The sequence below is a fragment of the Caloenas nicobarica genome, chromosome 18 (genome assembly GCF_036013445.1).
Source record: "Caloenas nicobarica isolate bCalNic1 chromosome 18, bCalNic1.hap1, whole genome shotgun sequence".
Classification (NCBI taxonomy): domain Eukaryota; kingdom Metazoa; phylum Chordata; class Aves; order Columbiformes; family Columbidae; genus Caloenas; species Caloenas nicobarica.
In genome coordinates, this window is record NC_088262.1 from 3,881,003 (window position 1) to 3,898,460 (window position 17,458).

General features: G+C 37.9%; 1 protein-coding gene across 1 annotated transcript; it reads right to left on the minus strand.

Annotated features, from left to right (window-relative positions):
* Positions 1-1,312: 1,312 nt before the first annotated feature.
* ATAD5 (ATPase family AAA domain containing 5) lies at positions 1,313-16,945 on the minus strand. Its single transcript, XM_065647921.1, has 23 exons — positions 16,873-16,945; positions 14,197-15,986; positions 13,737-13,824; positions 13,065-13,229; positions 12,545-12,683; positions 11,983-12,067; positions 11,330-11,511; positions 10,394-10,551; positions 9,921-10,084; positions 9,407-9,696; positions 9,140-9,236; positions 8,626-8,708; positions 8,368-8,513; positions 8,102-8,252; positions 7,528-7,698; positions 6,760-6,878; positions 6,000-6,093; positions 5,702-5,766; positions 4,687-4,867; positions 4,081-4,268; positions 2,973-3,793; positions 1,652-1,816; positions 1,313-1,473 (listed from the first exon to the last, which is right to left on the minus strand). Exons 1-23 carry the CDS (start codon positions 16,936-16,938, stop codon positions 1,395-1,397), a joined length of 5,487 nt encoding a protein of 1,828 aa, XP_065503993.1. The 5' UTR covers positions 16,939-16,945; the 3' UTR covers positions 1,313-1,394.
* Positions 16,946-17,458: the final 513 nt, after the last annotated feature.

The following is a 17,458-nucleotide window of genomic DNA, read 5'->3' on the forward strand; positions in this document are numbered from 1 at the left end:
TAGGGCCTGTTTCCAATGTATGCAGGTGCCCACTGTTATCTAGTTAGACTAAGGTTGCCTTTATAAAGCAGTGAATAGATATACTTTCGCTTTGTTGTTTAAAATTTTAAAAAATTATTTATTTATTTTTACAAAAATGTACAGGAGTTGCTTAGGCCATTGACACGGCAATACAACCGTTTAAGATTTTAACAGCCACCACTTCATTTCATCCTTATTTGATAATTCTGGGCTACTGAAAGAGTGAAATGATAAAGATTATTATCTACAATGCAGAAGCTTAAAATAATTTACTGTTTTCATGAATATTTCTCATTCCTAAACATCTTTAAGACATGAAAAATATTAGATGAGAACAAAATGTACTAGAAAATGCCCTTCCTTATTATTATAGACATTGAGGTAAGTGGAGCACCAGTGCATGGCACCAATCAGACTCAGCTTGAGGAAGAAACGCAGTCCAACTGCAATAGAACGGTGGAAAAGTAAATGGTTGAAATATTTCCAGTTTAAAAAGCCTTAAAGATCATCTTTATGGACTAAAACTATTATGTTTTAGGAGCATTTTCATACAACAGAAATATTCAGAATTGTAGCAAAGTCTCACAAATTTATTGTCTTACAAAACCAGATGCAATCACAAATCAGGCTGAAGTCTTGTCAAATACAAAATGGAGTATAAAAATAGAACACAATATACAAGACTAGAAGTAGTTAAATATTTCCAAAACACTGGAATAATTGTTATTTACAAAATCTTGTCTAATCTCCGAGTCCCTCTTGAGCTACAATAATGATTTCTCTACCTTTTTAGGAGATTAACATGCAGATCTGACTGTTGTAAACAATGAAATGAAATCAATGGATACAGATCTATGTACATTGAGGCACAGTGCTCTGTAAAGACCTTGTCTTTGTGAAGGGCTGGTTTTAGATGTTTTTATTTTAGAAGACTTGTAATGTCCTCTCCATGTCCCCTCCCACCCGGGGTTATTTAACACAACTGCAAATTCAGAAAAAAACCCGCAAGCTTATTTTAATGAAACAGTCTCCTCAGAATAAAGCAACTTTGCTGTGGAAGTTGTGAAAGTTGCTCGTTACAAAAGGACTTCTTGCTGTGTGATTCACAAATTACAGAAAAAGAGCATGAAGTGGTCCCCATTGATCAGTTTGTGCATTTAGTATTATAAACGCACTTATTGGACAAGCACCAAACAACCCCACATTTCAGCTGTGGAGAGCAATATCATGACAATAGATATATACATTATTTTAAATACTTATAGAAATTTAATATACAAATGGCTCTGAATATACAATAAAATAATGTGTTTAAAAAAAAATATGGTGAGAATACCACCATTAGGCACAAAGTATTTCTGGTGTTAGCGATTTTAAGGGAAGTCCAAACACAGACCATTTATCATTTGTCTGGGTATTTCGAGATGAATCCCTTCAAGATAATGCAAGAACCTATAAAAAAAAGTTAAAGTGACTGTAAGAGGACAAAATTCTTTCCAAATACAAGGCAACACTTTTATTATTTAGAGAGGCCTTTCTTGTCTAGAATTATTATACAAAATATTTTATTAAGATTCTTAACTACTTTGTATATTGCAATGTAATAAGATTTGGCAAAACCAAAACTTACCTTCTTTTAGTCTTCCCTTGCTCTTTCAGCTTCTCAGACCTACAGATACTGCGAAGCGTGGGGAGGTATTCAAGTACGCTGGCCTGCTTATTGCCAAGGTTTAAAGGACTTCTGGAAAATACAGTTCTGATGACTGCCAGCCGCTTCTGTGCTTTTTTGTAAACGCTAAAACGGAGAATGAAGCTTTATAGTTTCTTGTTCAAGAATGTACAGTCCCTATTTTGCTCCTTTAAGATCAGGTCTACTGGTTTAAAACTCTGTTAAACATCCTGACATCCAAAGCTGCGTTCCAGTGGATCAGACGCCTGTAACTTCTGATCGTGCGCTGCTTACGCGGCACCGCAAAGCTGCGCTGGCACAAACAGGAGGGACAGGGTCTAATCTGGGGAGGTCATCACAACCTCGTTATGTATGTGAGGTTTAGTACATCCGTCAGACAACAGAACTGAAACCATCTGCAGTCTTCAAAAATTAAAAGCATCATACGATTGGTATTTGCCAGAATGTCAGTATTGGATCTAATGTATATTGATATGATATAATATATTGGCCAAGCTTGGTCAGATCCATTTTGATGTTGCTCCTCTGGGTACCGACTTACAGAAATAAGAGCCTAACCTGTTTTCCTATTCAGACACTTGAACAGGTTTTATTCACCTGTTATGCCAATTCTACGTATAACGACTTATGTTAAGTGTTTCATATCCACACTTGCTAGCAGCAATGTATTCTTTGATCTTTAATATATTAAAGGTTATTCTTCATTAGTGTAAGTTACTACAAAAAAACTGCAATAATGTTGCTCTGAATTTTGTTAGGTCGTCAAACAACACCTACGCATTTAATATAGGCTCAGTATGACTGGGCACTGGATGAACAATATGCAGGTCTAGTACTGGCAGAATCGGTTTCAGTCCATCTGTGCGTCTTGAAAAAGCCATTCCTTTAGGTTTGTGTTATGCTTTGGGAGGAGTAGGGTGGTGTTTGTCTGCTCATTTTCAAAGTAAATAGACTAAATGAAGGCTACCGTTCCTGAACAACGTTACAGTCAGGCTACTCAAACAAGAAAAGTCACTTTTTGCAGAGATTGCCAAGTGGTTAATTTAAGCTTATGCCAGCAAAGTGAACAATGGATTCCAGCATTTTGAGACATACTGACAACACCTGTATTGGTATGAATGTGTACATGTTATCTGAAACAGTTCTACATCCTGTGAAATGCTTTTCTTGACAAATAACTGCATTATAGTCCAGAAATATTAGCAATGCTTTTCTTGACAAATAACTGCATTATAGTCCAGAAATATTAGCAAAGTCTTACCTTGAATCAGCTGACTGGCTGAAGGATACGTCGTTTCTTGTGTTAGAAATATGCAAAGTAAGTCCCTCCAGCTGATCACTGTCAGGTGTTTTACTCAAAGAGGATTCCAAGTTTTGGAGAATATTAACAGAACATTTGTTAAAACTGAGCGCTTCAATAGCTGCCTTTATTTCACTACAGCTCTGGGAACTCCACCAATCAGTATTTTCTATACTGAACTCATCACAAAGACCATTTTTGATTTTGCCATTTGTCCAATTAAATCCTTCATCTTTAGAAAACTCCAGCGGTTCCTTGGTGTTGGTGTTTACACAGCAATCCAAGAAAGACATGTTCTCCACAAATTCAGTCAGTGAGTTCAGACACTGAAAAACAGGAGCGGACCTCTTCTCCTTTGCTGAGGTTTTAGTTTCTTTTTCTTCTTTATTCATCAGCAATTTTGATTCCTCTTTATTCACTTCAGCACATGATGGAGGACTATCCGATGGCAAAGTTATGAATTCAGCTGAATAGTTCAGTCCAGTATCAAATAAGTCACTATCATCCAATGTAACAAGCCTTTTTTGGTTCTTTGTCTTTTTAGACTTTATTCCAGTGCTGCTTTTTCCAGAGCAATGACTGTCAGTAGATCTGTTTTTTGAAGAAATTACGTTAGTCTTTTCAAGTATAGAGTTAGAGGAGTCAGACTGGTTTGAAAGAACTCGCACTGGTAAGGGAAGAACAAGCTCAAGATTACTATATATAAAATCCACTTTCTTCATCTGGAATTCTGTGAGAAGCTGTGTTAATTTATTCAATCTCTCCATGGTTGTGGTTTTGTGCTGTAAAATAATAATAATGAAAAATTTGTTAATACATTAAAATATTTTTAATAAAAATTTTATTATAGAAAATCTCATACTCCTGGCTTTGTGTTTATGAGGCGAGAGACTGTTTCGCTTGCAGACCGCCCCAGTTCGGATTTTGCTTAATAATGATAGAATCTCCTAATTTCTACAACAAACATTTTCAAAGAGATTTGCTTCTTAGAAGATGCCATTCATAGTGATGATCACACTCAATTATCTGGCATGCATTCAAAGTATTAGCTAGTCAACTACAAAAATACCTGAAGAAACGTAATCAAATCTTCTGAAGGCAACAGGATATTCTTAAGGCCAAGCAATGTCTCTACACAGCCCATATCACATTTGGGAAATTCCTGAAGACGTGCATCAGCTTGAGAAAAATCCATCTTGGAATCAGTGGTCTTTTCAGAATGAATTACGTGATCCGCTTCATCTGTCTCATCTCCTCCTGCACAAAGACAACATGCTTTACTTAAAAAGGAACAACTGCATAACAAAATTGATTTTTCCCCTCTTAGCCTCAATTCCTTTTATAAAGGATACTATAACTGTCGCCTCTTCCTGCAGTTCTGAATGAATACAGCAACTGAAATTTGTCCTCCTCATCCCCATTTACTTTCTTTAAGCATTACCGATCTGCCCGCTCTCCCTTCTTTGCAAGTAACCACCTGAAACAGCCTCTTCTTCCTTTCATGCCCCGCTGGTGTCTCTATCAAAAAAACGCCAACAACCCAAAACCCTACCCAAGTGTTCAGGAGTCTTACAGAAAGTTACTAGCTATTCATATTCATACACGTCTAAGAATGGTTTGATTTAATCAAATTCATGTTAAGATGGAAAGGTTTTTTTAAATTAAATCGACCTACCACGATGTGCCAAACGTTTGTCTTTCAAGAATCCCCCTCCACTTCTAACCCAAAATTGCAAGTAGAGAACACTTTGTCTGATATCGCAGTTATTTGTGGTTAACAGAGCAGCCAAGTCTTTCACATCTGTTCGTAGATTCTCAGCCAGACACAGCGCTTGAAGAAAGCTGGCAGCATGGATCTGAACAGGAGTTAGACAAAGACCACTGAAAACAACTCTTACCACTCAGACTGCAATAGGTCACACACAAGCAAATTATTCGATTTACGCTTGCAATACATTTTCCTTTTTAATACAGAGGATTAGTTTATTTAGATTACAGTCACATTAAAACCTTTAGAGAAAAGCAGAATACTGTACCAAATCTAAGTCCACATCAGAGAATAAAGTTAAATTTAGAAATTCAACTCATTAAAAACAAACAAACCACACATATTCTGCCTGTGCTCCTGAAACCACGTGCACCTTGCTTTTCATCACCAGTGAAGAACACTAAAATATTCCCCTTCTCAAAAGTTAGTTCCTTATCGTTCTTGTTTATTTTGGTCTTTCATATAATGCATAGTTGCAAATGAAACTATTTGCTATACAGAATCCTCGTGGTTACACTAAAGGAATAACCCATAATATTTCTAGAATAGTTCCTATACTTTTTAATGAATGAACCAATACTGCATAGTCAGCCTTCAGATGAAAACTATAGGATGTCATCTATTAAATTATTTACTACAGCCTAAAAACTTGATTATGTGACGAATTGATGTTTTTATTGTAATTCTTTGAAATACTACATGGTTAAGAAAAATAAATCTTCCATGCTAGTAATAAAAATTCTACATGTAAAGATAAACATCCCACACATCTTTGCATAAACCTCCCCCAAAATAGTCTTCCGATAAAAGAGATATATTGCATTGGATAGATATAAACCTACACCAACATTTACATTTCAAACTTAAATTAGCTGACGATTACTTGCTCAGGGCGTACCTAAATTTCCAAACACAGACTTACCAAAGAAGGGGTTTTAAAGTTGATCTCTTCAAAATAGCCATCAAACATTAAGCTGAATGTTGGATCTACATAAAGAGATACCAGTGAACTCTCATGAGTTTATGTTCAAAACGAATTATTTTCTTTACCCATTAGAGCAGCCTGTATCTTTATTCAAATACTGAAATACTCACTTTATAATCTCCATTCATTTAATTTTACAGTTAGGAGCTGTATTCAACCAGCACCATTTAAACCATCTCATCAAAAGAGGCTCTTCTGTCTGTGAAGCCCAATTCCCGTAACAAGCACCACTCACCATTGGTAGTGAGAACTACAGGTCTCTTTGCGGTTGCCATGAACGTCTTTATTGCACTTAGGAATCCTGCATCTTCATCGAATATTATATCTACCTATAGAAAACAAACAAAGTGCAAAATATCGACAGCTTTAAGCACAGGTTCTGCGCTGAAGCTCACAAATCACTGACGGGGGGAGGTTGGAAGCGACCTTTTTTTTGTTTGTTTTTCCTTTTTAACAGAATTGCACCAATGACCTGCAGGATTGCATCATAGTTGGCAACATGGCTATACCTCCTTTATTTACTTAAAATTACATTCCTGGCTACAATTTTGTATACTTAGCTTAAGACTTCAAAGACATTTTTGGGCAAGAGGTTAAAGAAGAATTTAATGTGGACTTAAATATTGTAATTATTGGGGTGTTAATGGTGGTTTTTAAAGTGTCTCAGTGCACGTAAGTGGTGTAAAATTATAAACCAACACTTGACATAATCAAAGGAATTAAATTAGCAGAATCCTACAAACTGTTCCAACAGTGAATAACTGTTGATAGATGATAGTTTATCTTTTAAAATAACTTTGTAAAATAATGACCCATGGTTAAAAAAGTACTAATAAGGATGAAATCATTAAACATTGAATTAATTTTTAAGAAGTTGATAATCCTCACACTTGAATCTACCTAGAAGTCTCAAGGAAGAAGGGAAAAAAGTTCTATTCTTTAAACATAATGAAAGGACATATTGTTGACATTGATAGATTTCATGTGAATTTTACCTCTTCAAAAAGAATAAGAGATGTTGCACTTTTTCTGTTGTGTTCTCCTCCTTCTACTTCTTTGCTTATTGACTTAATTTGAGCATCTTTCTTTTCTTCACGTGAATCTTGAGTATTCCCTGCAGATACATGAGGAAATGAGCAGGACTGAAACCATTTAATATGCATTCTAGACACCAGTTTCAAAAACACCTAATGTATAAACTGCTTAAGAAAATCAACACTGACACAAAAACTTAGAAATCTGACCTACATCCTTTTCTGATGTCTCTTGTTTAAAAAAAAAAAAAATGCAAGAAATTTGCTGGAAATTCAAGAGTGTTTGGTGAAGGGCTAACAATTTGTAAAATTAATCCTGCACCTAACCTGTTTGTGACCTGTGGTGTCTCGGGGACATGGAGTCGATGCAAGGCCTTTAAGACAATGCAATTATGCCTGAAAAGACAAGGACTCAACTCAGTCACACCAATTCTATTCAGTACTTTGCTTATGCCTTCCCCTGTACTGTCTTGAGCAAAAATACTACTTGTCCAAATATATTGTTTCCTTTCTAAAAACCTGTCTTTAAGGCTTCCTGATCCCATGAAACATTTGGAAATTTATCTTCCGCTGTGAAGAGACTCCAAGATTTCAGTGTGTATTAAAATCCCCAGTTTGTAACCAAACATTTATTGGCTTTACAAGACCTCTTAATTCTGTAGCAGTAATTTTGATATATATACAGCACCTAGCACAATGACCATTTACTTGTTAAATAGTGATACCTACCTTTATTTTTTTCTTGAGATGTTACTGTTCCATCATTATCTTTACGTTTGGAAGAAATTTTGAAATAGTTTGCCAGTGTTTTAGGGGGTAGGCTTCGTTTTAATCCTCCTCCTTTCGGTGATAATGGAGGTTTTCTTGGTGAAATAACTTTCTTGGGAGAATACATCTTTTCTGCAAGATATGTTTTATGTTAAGCTGGAAATGTAATCTCAAACTGACATTTCTCAGGCAAAATTAGAGCAAATCCCAGTTTTGTATCTAGTACAGGACAGGTTTATTGTGCTGATTTCTGCTTATTTTACTTTTCTGCTGTTACAGGGAATGCTTTCTCTTCACCGTTCTATTCAACTGCCATAGCACTTACTCCACCACTACAGAAATAAGATAATCAAGAGTCAGTCGTTTTGAGAAAGTCATCATTTGGCATATAGCTGTGTTAAGCAACTGAACATTTCTTACTATTATGAAATTTGCTATCTTTTTAAACAAGTGATGTCTAACAAAACGCCCAAATAAAACCAAAAATACCAACAACCAGACAAAAAAACCCCACAGATACAACCACGAAACTTACTTGGTGACTTGGCACTGCTACAGCTGTTAAAAAAGCAAGGCTTGTGTGCATTAACGCCTTTTTTGTCCACCTGATGAGACTGAGTAGCTTCTTTTAGTTGGGACAGTATCTGTCTACCGCTACGCTGGCAAGAGGCATTGACTTCAAATATCTGCAATGGCATTTAATTTATATTAAAAAAAAATTCTAGACATCTTGTATTATGATGCTTTCAAATCACTCATTACAAATAAGAAAAATGGCACAGAAGAAAGGACTCCCCAAACCTTGAAACCGAGCTCCTGAGCACAAGCATAGACGGCAGCAGTTTTCCCCACTCCTGGCGGGCCAGTGATCAGAACTGTATTGCACAGGCTACTCTCTTCCTCAACATCAGACTTATTATCTTTAAAGTCAAGGCTGTCCAAAGAATCTGTAGAATTATTTAAAAGAAAAGATTGTTCAAATTATTATCAATTCATGTCATTTTCATGCCAGCTTTAACAAAGAGAAGCTACATGCATTATTTTAAATTCTATCCGCACCTTGATGCCCTTTGTCCTCCTTTTCTCCTTTCTGATTTCTTTTTTCTTCCCAATCAGCTCTTTTTTTCCATTCTTTTAACCAACTATAAAAGGAAGGAAGAGAACATAAAATAAAAAATGCTGCTGAATAAAATTAACCAAGTTCAGTTGGAACGGAACATAAAATTAGGGGACATTAGCCACTTGTTATCCCTCCCAGAAACTCAGTCTTTTCAGATTAAAAAAAAAAAAAAATTTGTTCAGCTAAAGCAGCATTTCGTGTGTGTTTTTGTATTGTACTATACCATACAAGCCACTGAGGTATTACTGTAAAAGACACTATGACCAAAAGATCTTTCACACCAACCAAAAATTTGTTTCTGCAACTTTTTGGAAGTAAACCAAACCCAAGGCCACACACATACACCCTGTGTTATTCAAGCATAGTGTAAAGTAACCGACTTCACTTCTTTGAGCAGAAGCAATAGGAGGCTTTGAGTTATTTTACGAATGGATCCAAGCTCCCACTTCTGACCTGCGTAGCCTTTCAATTTCTTTCTTGTTCCCTACAAGTTCACTGGAATCTTGAGGCTGGTATTTTTCTGTCCAGAGCACATCTTCCTTTTCAACACCTACAGAAAAAATACCTGGTTTTAAGTAGTTCTCCATGCAAGAGTTGATCCAATCCAGTAGAACATTAAGACCAGATATGATTTTTGCATCACAGTGGAAAGTTGACATACATCATATATGAATTCCCTCAATGCAAAGAGAATTAAAATCAGACAGGAAAAGCAGTTACCTGAAAGTGCATTTGGCTCTGATGAATCTTCCGTGCCTTCTGTCATAACATCTGGTTTCTGGGTCTTGTTTTTCCCTAAATGTGTTGCTTGTCCTGTCTCTACTTGTTTTTGTCCAGATAAGGGAGAAATAAGGCTCCTGGAAACTCTGGATTTTATTTCAGTCTCTGTACTTTCAATTTGTTTTCTTCTTTTTGATTTGTGGTCTTCTGTTTCTTTCCTTTTCCTCTTAGTTTCCTTCCAGTTGTCAGAATGTTTCTGATTTACCTCAGAACTTGCAGTGCAACCTCTGCTTTCTAAGAAAAAAAATAGAATTACATCCTTTTAAAATTTCAAGCTATGTCCATTACAACCGTATGTTTGTTTAAGCCATATTTTAAGAATTTGTTTAAAATGACCTAAAACGTGAGGACCAATTTATTTCCAACAACACTGAAGCATTTCTGGAAATTCCAAGTTGCCTTTTTAAGCCAGAGGGAGTGTGAGTGTAAACTTATTTTTACCTACGTAGATTACTAACCTTGTACACTATTACTGTTTTCAAAACCCGATACTTCTGCTTGCTTTTTCAGAAACTTGTTGAAGTATTTTCTCACAGGAAATTGAGAATTAGAAGACATTATCTCATCTAGTAAATCTTCCCTGAATGTATCAGGAAAAACTGGTCGGTGGCCAGAAAGCTGTAACAAAAACATAAAAAGTAATAATTACTAGAAAATATTACACAAAATAACAATGACTGTTTTGCATAATTTAAATCGGTTGCTGTCCTGTTAAACCCAGAGATTAACAAAAAGCCTTGAGAATTGTCTAATGTTATGATACAGAATGGGTAAATCACTCACAAGAAAAGAAACAAACACGGGACTGACACAGATTCAAACGACAGGATTTTTTTTAACACAACAGAAGTCCTAACAAGTAACAAACCAATTTTAATTTTCCTTTCATTCGTCTTGTAACACAAGCCCCCATTTGAAAGTACTAACCACAGGTGCAGAACAGTTTCCAGTTAGTTTTGAATTCACAGTGGAGAATTCACCAAGTGAAAGGGTGATTTTTGTGACATTAGTGACTTCAGTATTCAGTTTCCTCAGCTTAGTTAATAGTGGACATGATGGTGATTTCAGTTTCCACATGGGATAACCTACAAAAGAACCCCCACCAAAAACAAGAGGAAAATTTTGTTAACAAGCCAGAGAGAAAGTCACAGACAAAACTATCCCAATGCTCTTTTAACTACAGCTTTTTCATGTCAAAGCCAAGCTTATTTAACTTACACTGCATCAACTGTTTATCTTTATTAATTCCACCTCCCACAAGCAAGAGATATTTGCACATTTTTGCATACAACATTTCTCCAGTAAGTTGCTCCTGGGCTCTGCTTGCTCTAAATAACAACCCGTGCCCTCACCAGGACAGATGCTCACCAAGGATTTCATTTGTTTATTGGTTGATTTGCAAATATAAACTCTATTAAGTGCTATTCTACACCTTCTACCTTTCATGAGGACACTGTAGCTTGCTCCCTCACTTAGTGGAAAGAAACAGGCTGTTCTTTTATCTTCTGATAAATGTTTTGTCTTCTTCAGAAGGAAATGGTTTCTGCCCAGATCAGTCCAACATGATCTTTATTCTCTGAACTGGAAATTGAAAGACTAACTTTTCTGACTAAATGTTAAGAATTTTGCATCCCCACCCATAAATACATAAATTACTTTAGCACCAATCTAATTTGTAAATTGTATATTCAAAACCATCTCACTGGAACCTTGTAGGTTTTGTTTTCTTACTGCAACACAAAACAAGAGGGGACTACCAATTACTCCAGTCATAATAGTAAATTCTGCTGTTCAAGTTTCTTTTCTGCCCAGTTTACTAGAAATTATCATATACAGTTGCACAATGGCTGAACAAAAGCTTACAGTCATCCTTCTGCTGCACATGGACAACAGTCCTAAAGCACGAACTCGCAAGGGAATACGCTTCCATCGCTGCCGCTTTCTTTGCAATCTGCCTCTTCAGTAACTCTGGCAATCCACTCATCAGGAATTCACGTTTTGCTCTGAACTGATCGTCATCTTGAGAATTTTCAGATGCATCTTGGCTTTAATGAGAATAGAAATGAAAAAAAAAAAAGAATCATTAGAACTACTAGCTATATAAGACTTACAACAGAATTTAACCACATTCACTTCTACAAGAGTTAGAAATAGTGCAGGAGAATTGATAAAATTAATTGAAGTGTAATAAATTTACATTTCTTTTAAATGCTGTTAGAGATTTTAATTAAAAAATAATCCTCTCAGGTTTTGTATTTTTATATGCAATTTAGGCTTTTAAATGAGTCATCAACTACATTTTCAGCCATTTAAAATGGCTCAACAATGGTTGAGGAAACAACTCTCCAAAAAACCCCCAGAATTTTGCAAGCAGATTCACACTTTGATCAGTACAAAAAATATGAACATTTATATCACATTCCAATAAGTGTATTTACATTTATAAAATGAGAGAATGTTAAAATAACCTTGAAAAATATTTTGATTCTTAAGCAACTGCAACCTCGAAAACTGACCTGCCTTCATCAAAGATCATGATGGGTTCACCTGCAGAGTTTCGAGCTCCTCGGCCTTGGAAGGAAGGGGGATATCCCGGTTTTCCTTTAAAAAGAAAAAAAATCATTGTTAGATTAGCACTGATATAAGATTCTAACCTTGTTTCTCTTTTCACTATCTATCTGTTCCATTTAATAACACCAGGGAATCTCCTTTAAGGGAAAGCCGAGTATTTTAACAAAATTCATTGTAGTTTTATTTCTAGTTCTTTCATCACTTCAGACATTATTTTCTGTAAGATTAAAAAACCCCCTTAAATTAGACGACAACAAAACATGGTATACTATTGGCAGTTTCTAAAATATAGTTTTCCCAAAATGAAGAAAAATCAAAGCAGCACATGTAAATAAATAACCTCTGCACTATTAACTCGTCACATCAAAATAAAATGTATATATTGGAATATTATATTTAAAAAAAAAAATCAGAAGATTAATGTACTGTAAAGGCAGCTTTATAAAATAAAGTTACATAGTCAACAATCGTAATAAAAATTAAACACATTTAGTAAAACTCAATTACCATTTGAGTTCTTTGCAACCTTCAACTTTTTAGACTTTTTCCCCAAAACATCATTTAAGCTCCGAAGATTCTTTTGTTTCACATTGAGCACTGTAGTACTGGTGTCACTCAGGCTTGAATCTAAAATTATTACCGATTCCTAGAAGGAAAGCAAAGAAAGAAAGGAAACAACTTTTCCTTCTTTGTTTACAATATGATTTAATGATCAGTACTGAGAAAAGTGAAGAAACTGCTAAAGAGTTTAGAAGTTATCAAGCATAATTTGAAGACTACGCTACACTTTAATTACCGCTTCCACAGAAAAAGCATATAGAATAAGATCTCCAGTATATAAAGGAGGAACTTTTCAGTCTATGCCTGGCAGTTACTTTACTACGTGACATTTACCAGACCACTGCATAGATATGGACCTTATTTGATTCCCTAAAATAAATATTTGCAAGATAAGAAACATTTTTGTCGCTTAAATGAATCAAAGGCTACAAAATATTCATTTTCCCTGCAAAGTATAGAGGCTTACCTCATCTTCTCGTAGTTTTTTCTTCTCAGCAAGTGCTCGCTGTCGAGACGAGCGCCGGACGGGAGCCGGGGACTCTTCGTTAACCTTTGATCTGTTGTGCCGTATGGCCTTTGCTTTTTCTACCAGCTGTTTCGCTTTGGATATATTTTTAGAAGTAGAGCTTATCTGTTAACAAAGTACAAAAGAACCAAAATACCTAGAAATTAATATCCGTATATTGGGTATTTCATATATTCATATAATTTTTCACATTCATAAAAGCATATGATTTTTAGGAAATTTTATTCGTATCAAAAAGAAAGTGAAAAGATGGAAAGGAGGAGCAAATAAAGATGATATCAACACTTTTCAAAAGGGATTGCAAGCCCTACAAGGGGATCCTTCAATTTGCCCACAGAACAAACTAAGCTGCTCTGCTGTGCCCAAAATCCTGAGAACCTGCAGACCACGAGTAGATTTATACTAATAAACCACATTTTTAAACCTAAGGTACAATAACTGTACAAGAAATTATCTCAAATTCTATCTCAAATCACAGCAATAATCTCTTTCCGTCAGGCACTTGAGAACTGTCCTATTGTATTAGACTATTACACAATACCAAATATTAACACAATTATATGCATATAATAAATGACAAAATACTGAAACAGAAACTGTTACATAAATTACCTTTATATTTTTGGAGTTAAACTCTTCATTTTTCATGGCTTCAGCTTTACTTGATTTTGTAGTTGCACTGATACGTGTAAACCTCATTCTAATTCAGGAAAAAATATGAAATTATTACTTTTTAATAAAGGAAAATTTTACTATCTCATTTTCAAGTGTTTAAACAGAAGCTGCTCCTCAGTTGGTGTTTTTTCATTTTTTTTGTTCTTTGTGGTTTTTTTCTTAATGTCTAGTGCAAGCACATTTATAGAGTCAACTTTGGTTCTTCTGTATTATTATCCAACACAATCAGTATTCATGCGGCTTTGGTATGCATTCCAATCAATTTATGATCATGTCTTACTCTTCAAACACTTGCAGGAAAACAAAGTGCAAAAAGATAGAAGATACCTTATAAAATAAGGTAATAATATAATAATAAATATAATAAAATGAATAATATACCTTATAAAATGTTTACCTTATTGGGCTGTTTCCATCAAAGGGCACAGTAATCACCTCGGCTTTATACACGTTACTTTTCTTCAGGGATCGCTTGCTCGCTTTTGGTGTGGAAGTCTGTAAAGGGCGGTCACTTAATTCATCTTCAGAAAAGGTATTTCTAATCCTGATTTTTTTAGGTGGAACACTTTTTGGTGTTTTGATGTTCTTCTGCCTTAAACTCCTCCTTAACTCATTCGCTTTTGGACTTGATGAAATTCTCACATCTACCGTGTTCTCCTTGGTAAGAACGCTAGATCCTGAATCCTCATCTTCATTGTAACTGCTGGTATTCGAGACATTGGTTTCCTTAGTTTCTGAAGCCTTCCCTCTGTTTCCTTTTTTCTGAAACTTTTTAGGTCTTTTAGTTTTAGTTCTAGCACTAGAATGTGTGCATTTGTCCACAGAATCTTCTGGTTCTCCACTTTCTAATCCTTTATTTGAAACAACATCATCTTCGGGTCCTCCTTTTTCTTTTGAAGGCTTTCCGGTGGTTTGCTTTTGTTTTCCAGGTGCCTTTTTAACTCCACTTTTTACCACATCTGCTGTTGGTTGTCTAAACGCCTTCATGAACTGATGCCTTTCTTCCAGAGTACATTTTGGCTTCAAATAATCTGACCCTCCAGTCTCCAGCACAGCTAATTCCAGTTCTTCTTCCTCAATAACTACATTAGATTTTCTTTTCTGAGTAACCAGCTCCGTTTGTTCGCTGTCCAAGGGGGGTGGGCTGCTTTCTTTTTCCCCTACGCTTCTTCTCTGCTTCAAAAAAATGGAAGCTATTTTCCTAGAGCCTCTTTGCTCTTTATGTAATGCAGCTAATTTTGGGGGGATGGAATGAACCTGTGCCAGGACAGTTACTGTTCTGAGTGGCGGCTGCTGAGACTCCTCACCCTTTTCCGGGTCACCCACACTGTCGCTTTTGTCCGTTTCGTTTGCTGTAGCAGAATTGTCCGCTGTTGGCTTTGTGTCTTCTTCAACATCAGCTCCATTATTTTCTCCCTGACTCTTCAGGAAGTCCTCAAATGACACCGTTATTATACTATTATTTACCTGCGATGTCTTGTCATCTGTATTAACTTCAAAACTGGAGTCGCTAATAGCAGCATCACACTCTGCTATTGTAGGAGACACCATCTTGTTCCTATCTTCAGTTTCCTTTTCCCACTTTTCATTCAGCTGGTTTTCAGATGAAAAACTTTCAGACAAATCAATATTTACTTTGTGCTTTCTTTTCCTTAATTTTCTTGTCCTATTTTTTGTTCCATTTACTTTCAAACCAACTTTCTTTGCATTTTTTCTGTAGATGACATAATTTGAAAAGTTCTCTCTTTGCACATTATCTTCTGCTAATTCTCTTGTACATTTTTCTTCAACTAAAGGACAAGGAGCAATAAAATCATTACTATCTTGTTTCAGCCCTGTTGTTTCTCTGTTGTCATCACTAATAATTTCTACTTGATGTTCATTCTCAGATTCTTTCCTCTCTCTTAGCTTATTATTTAAATTAACTCTCTTCCCTTTCCTCTTCTGCTTTAGAGGTGGTTTAAAAAGTGACTTACAGTCTTTGTCATCAGCATCCAACAGTGTTTTATTTTCTCCAGCTACGACTGGTAATGTAGCTTTCTCAGCTACAGACGTCTTTTTAAAATAATCCAATATATTGTTGGGTTTTGGTGGTGACAACACTTTATCTCCTGGTTTTGCTAACGGTGAAAAATATCTTGTGATTGTTTTTACAGAAACATCTTCCTCTCGCCGTTTCTTGCATGGCTATAAAAAAAGATCAACATTAATCTTAGTTTTTAAAAGCTTAATATGCCTCAGTATGGTAACAAAGCGGTGCAGTATCTGCAGTATGTATTAGTGACACTGGTAATTTTTCAGATGATAAAACCCTCTTGTCAATGTGCTAAGGCTGTGTGCACATCAACTTTTATCTCCACGTTTGCAAAAGCCATTTAAGCTCGAAATAAAGACTGTGCCATTTCAAAAACTTTAAAATCCCATGTAGATCTGAGACTGTCCGAACCGAAAGCGACCACAAGGTCTTCAAAACGGCTCTGCAGGGACTTCGTACCAGCGGAGTTCTGAACGTCTGTGTCAGTTCTGATGTTCTGTGAGTTACTTGGTACGTTTGCCAGAGCATTTGTAGGACACTTATCCGAGAGCTCCAATGTTACTTAAAGATGCATGATGCTACTGTAAACATCTGATGTATCTTAAGAACCTACACCTTTCAAAACACTTAAAGAAAATTAATGCGAGAGAATTCATATCTCATAATTCAAACCATAAAAGAGAATTAATTTGTACAACTCCGAGATGGCTCACAAAGGCTTGTATAACTCTCCTAGTTCATTCAAAACCGAACTCTTGTGAAATCGCAAAACCTGGAGCTGAGGACGCTTCTCCTCAAGGCCGCCGGGGACCCGCGGAGGAGCCCCCGGGCGTTTCGTGACAGCTCGGCCGGGCTGGGCACCGGGCCCCGGGCTGGGCACCGGGCACCAAGCCCCGGGCTGGGCCCCGGGCTGGGCGGCCGCCCCGCCGTGCAGGCGACGTTTGCCGCCTGCCCCGTCACACCTGGCGCGAAGGACAAAGCGGCCCCACCGCGTCCCCCGCCGCCCTCTCCGCGCCGCCGCCTCCGCCGCCTGCCCACCTGAGCGTCGCCGTCTTTCCCGGGGAGCGAAGCGGCCGCCGCGGCCACGGCGAGCCTGCCCACCATGCCCCGGGCGCTGGCGGGAGCGGGGCGCTCAGGCGCGGCGGGGGGCGGGCGCTAAGGCCATGGAGCGGCCCGGCCCGGCCGCCTGTCAGGCGCGAGAGCCAGGCAGGCAGAAAGGCGCGCGCGGGACGAGATTCGGAACCTCCGCGCGGAAGGGGGCGGGGCCACGGCGCCCCACGTGACCCACCCGCGCGGCCAACGGCCGCCCGCTCTCCGCCTTCACGTGACGCGGGGCCGCAGCCGGTCGCCCCGCCCCTTCCCCGCGGGCCGGGTCACGTGCCGGCCGAGCCACACCCACCCCCCCCCCCCTCGCTTCTCCGCTGCCGGGCGGGATTTCGCGCCGCGGTGCGGAGAGGGGCGGGGCGCGCGACGTCACGCGGGCGGGGCACAGGACGCGAGAGGGGCCAAACTTGGCCGGGCTCGGCGGAGTTCCGGTTGCGCTGAGGCGGCCCGAGGGGGTGCGCTCTCTGGCGGCGCGTGCCCCGCGCGCCCCCGCTGACACCGCCCTCCGCGCGCGGCCGCT

Bases quoted from the DNA above. Each gene is read 5' to 3' on its own strand.
- ATAD5 (XM_065647921.1), bottom strand. From the start codon at position 16,938: ATGGTGGGCAGGCTCGCCGTGGCCGCGGCGGCCGCTTCGCTCCCCGGG. The intron at 6,879-7,527 runs GTAGGTATCACT...ATGTATCTGCAG, and splicing joins ATCTCAAGAAAAAAATAAAG to GGAATACTCAAGATTCACGT. The intron at 3,794-4,080 runs GTATTTTTGTAG...ATTATTTTACAG, and splicing joins ATTTGATTACGTTTCTTCAG to CACAAAACCACAACCATGGA.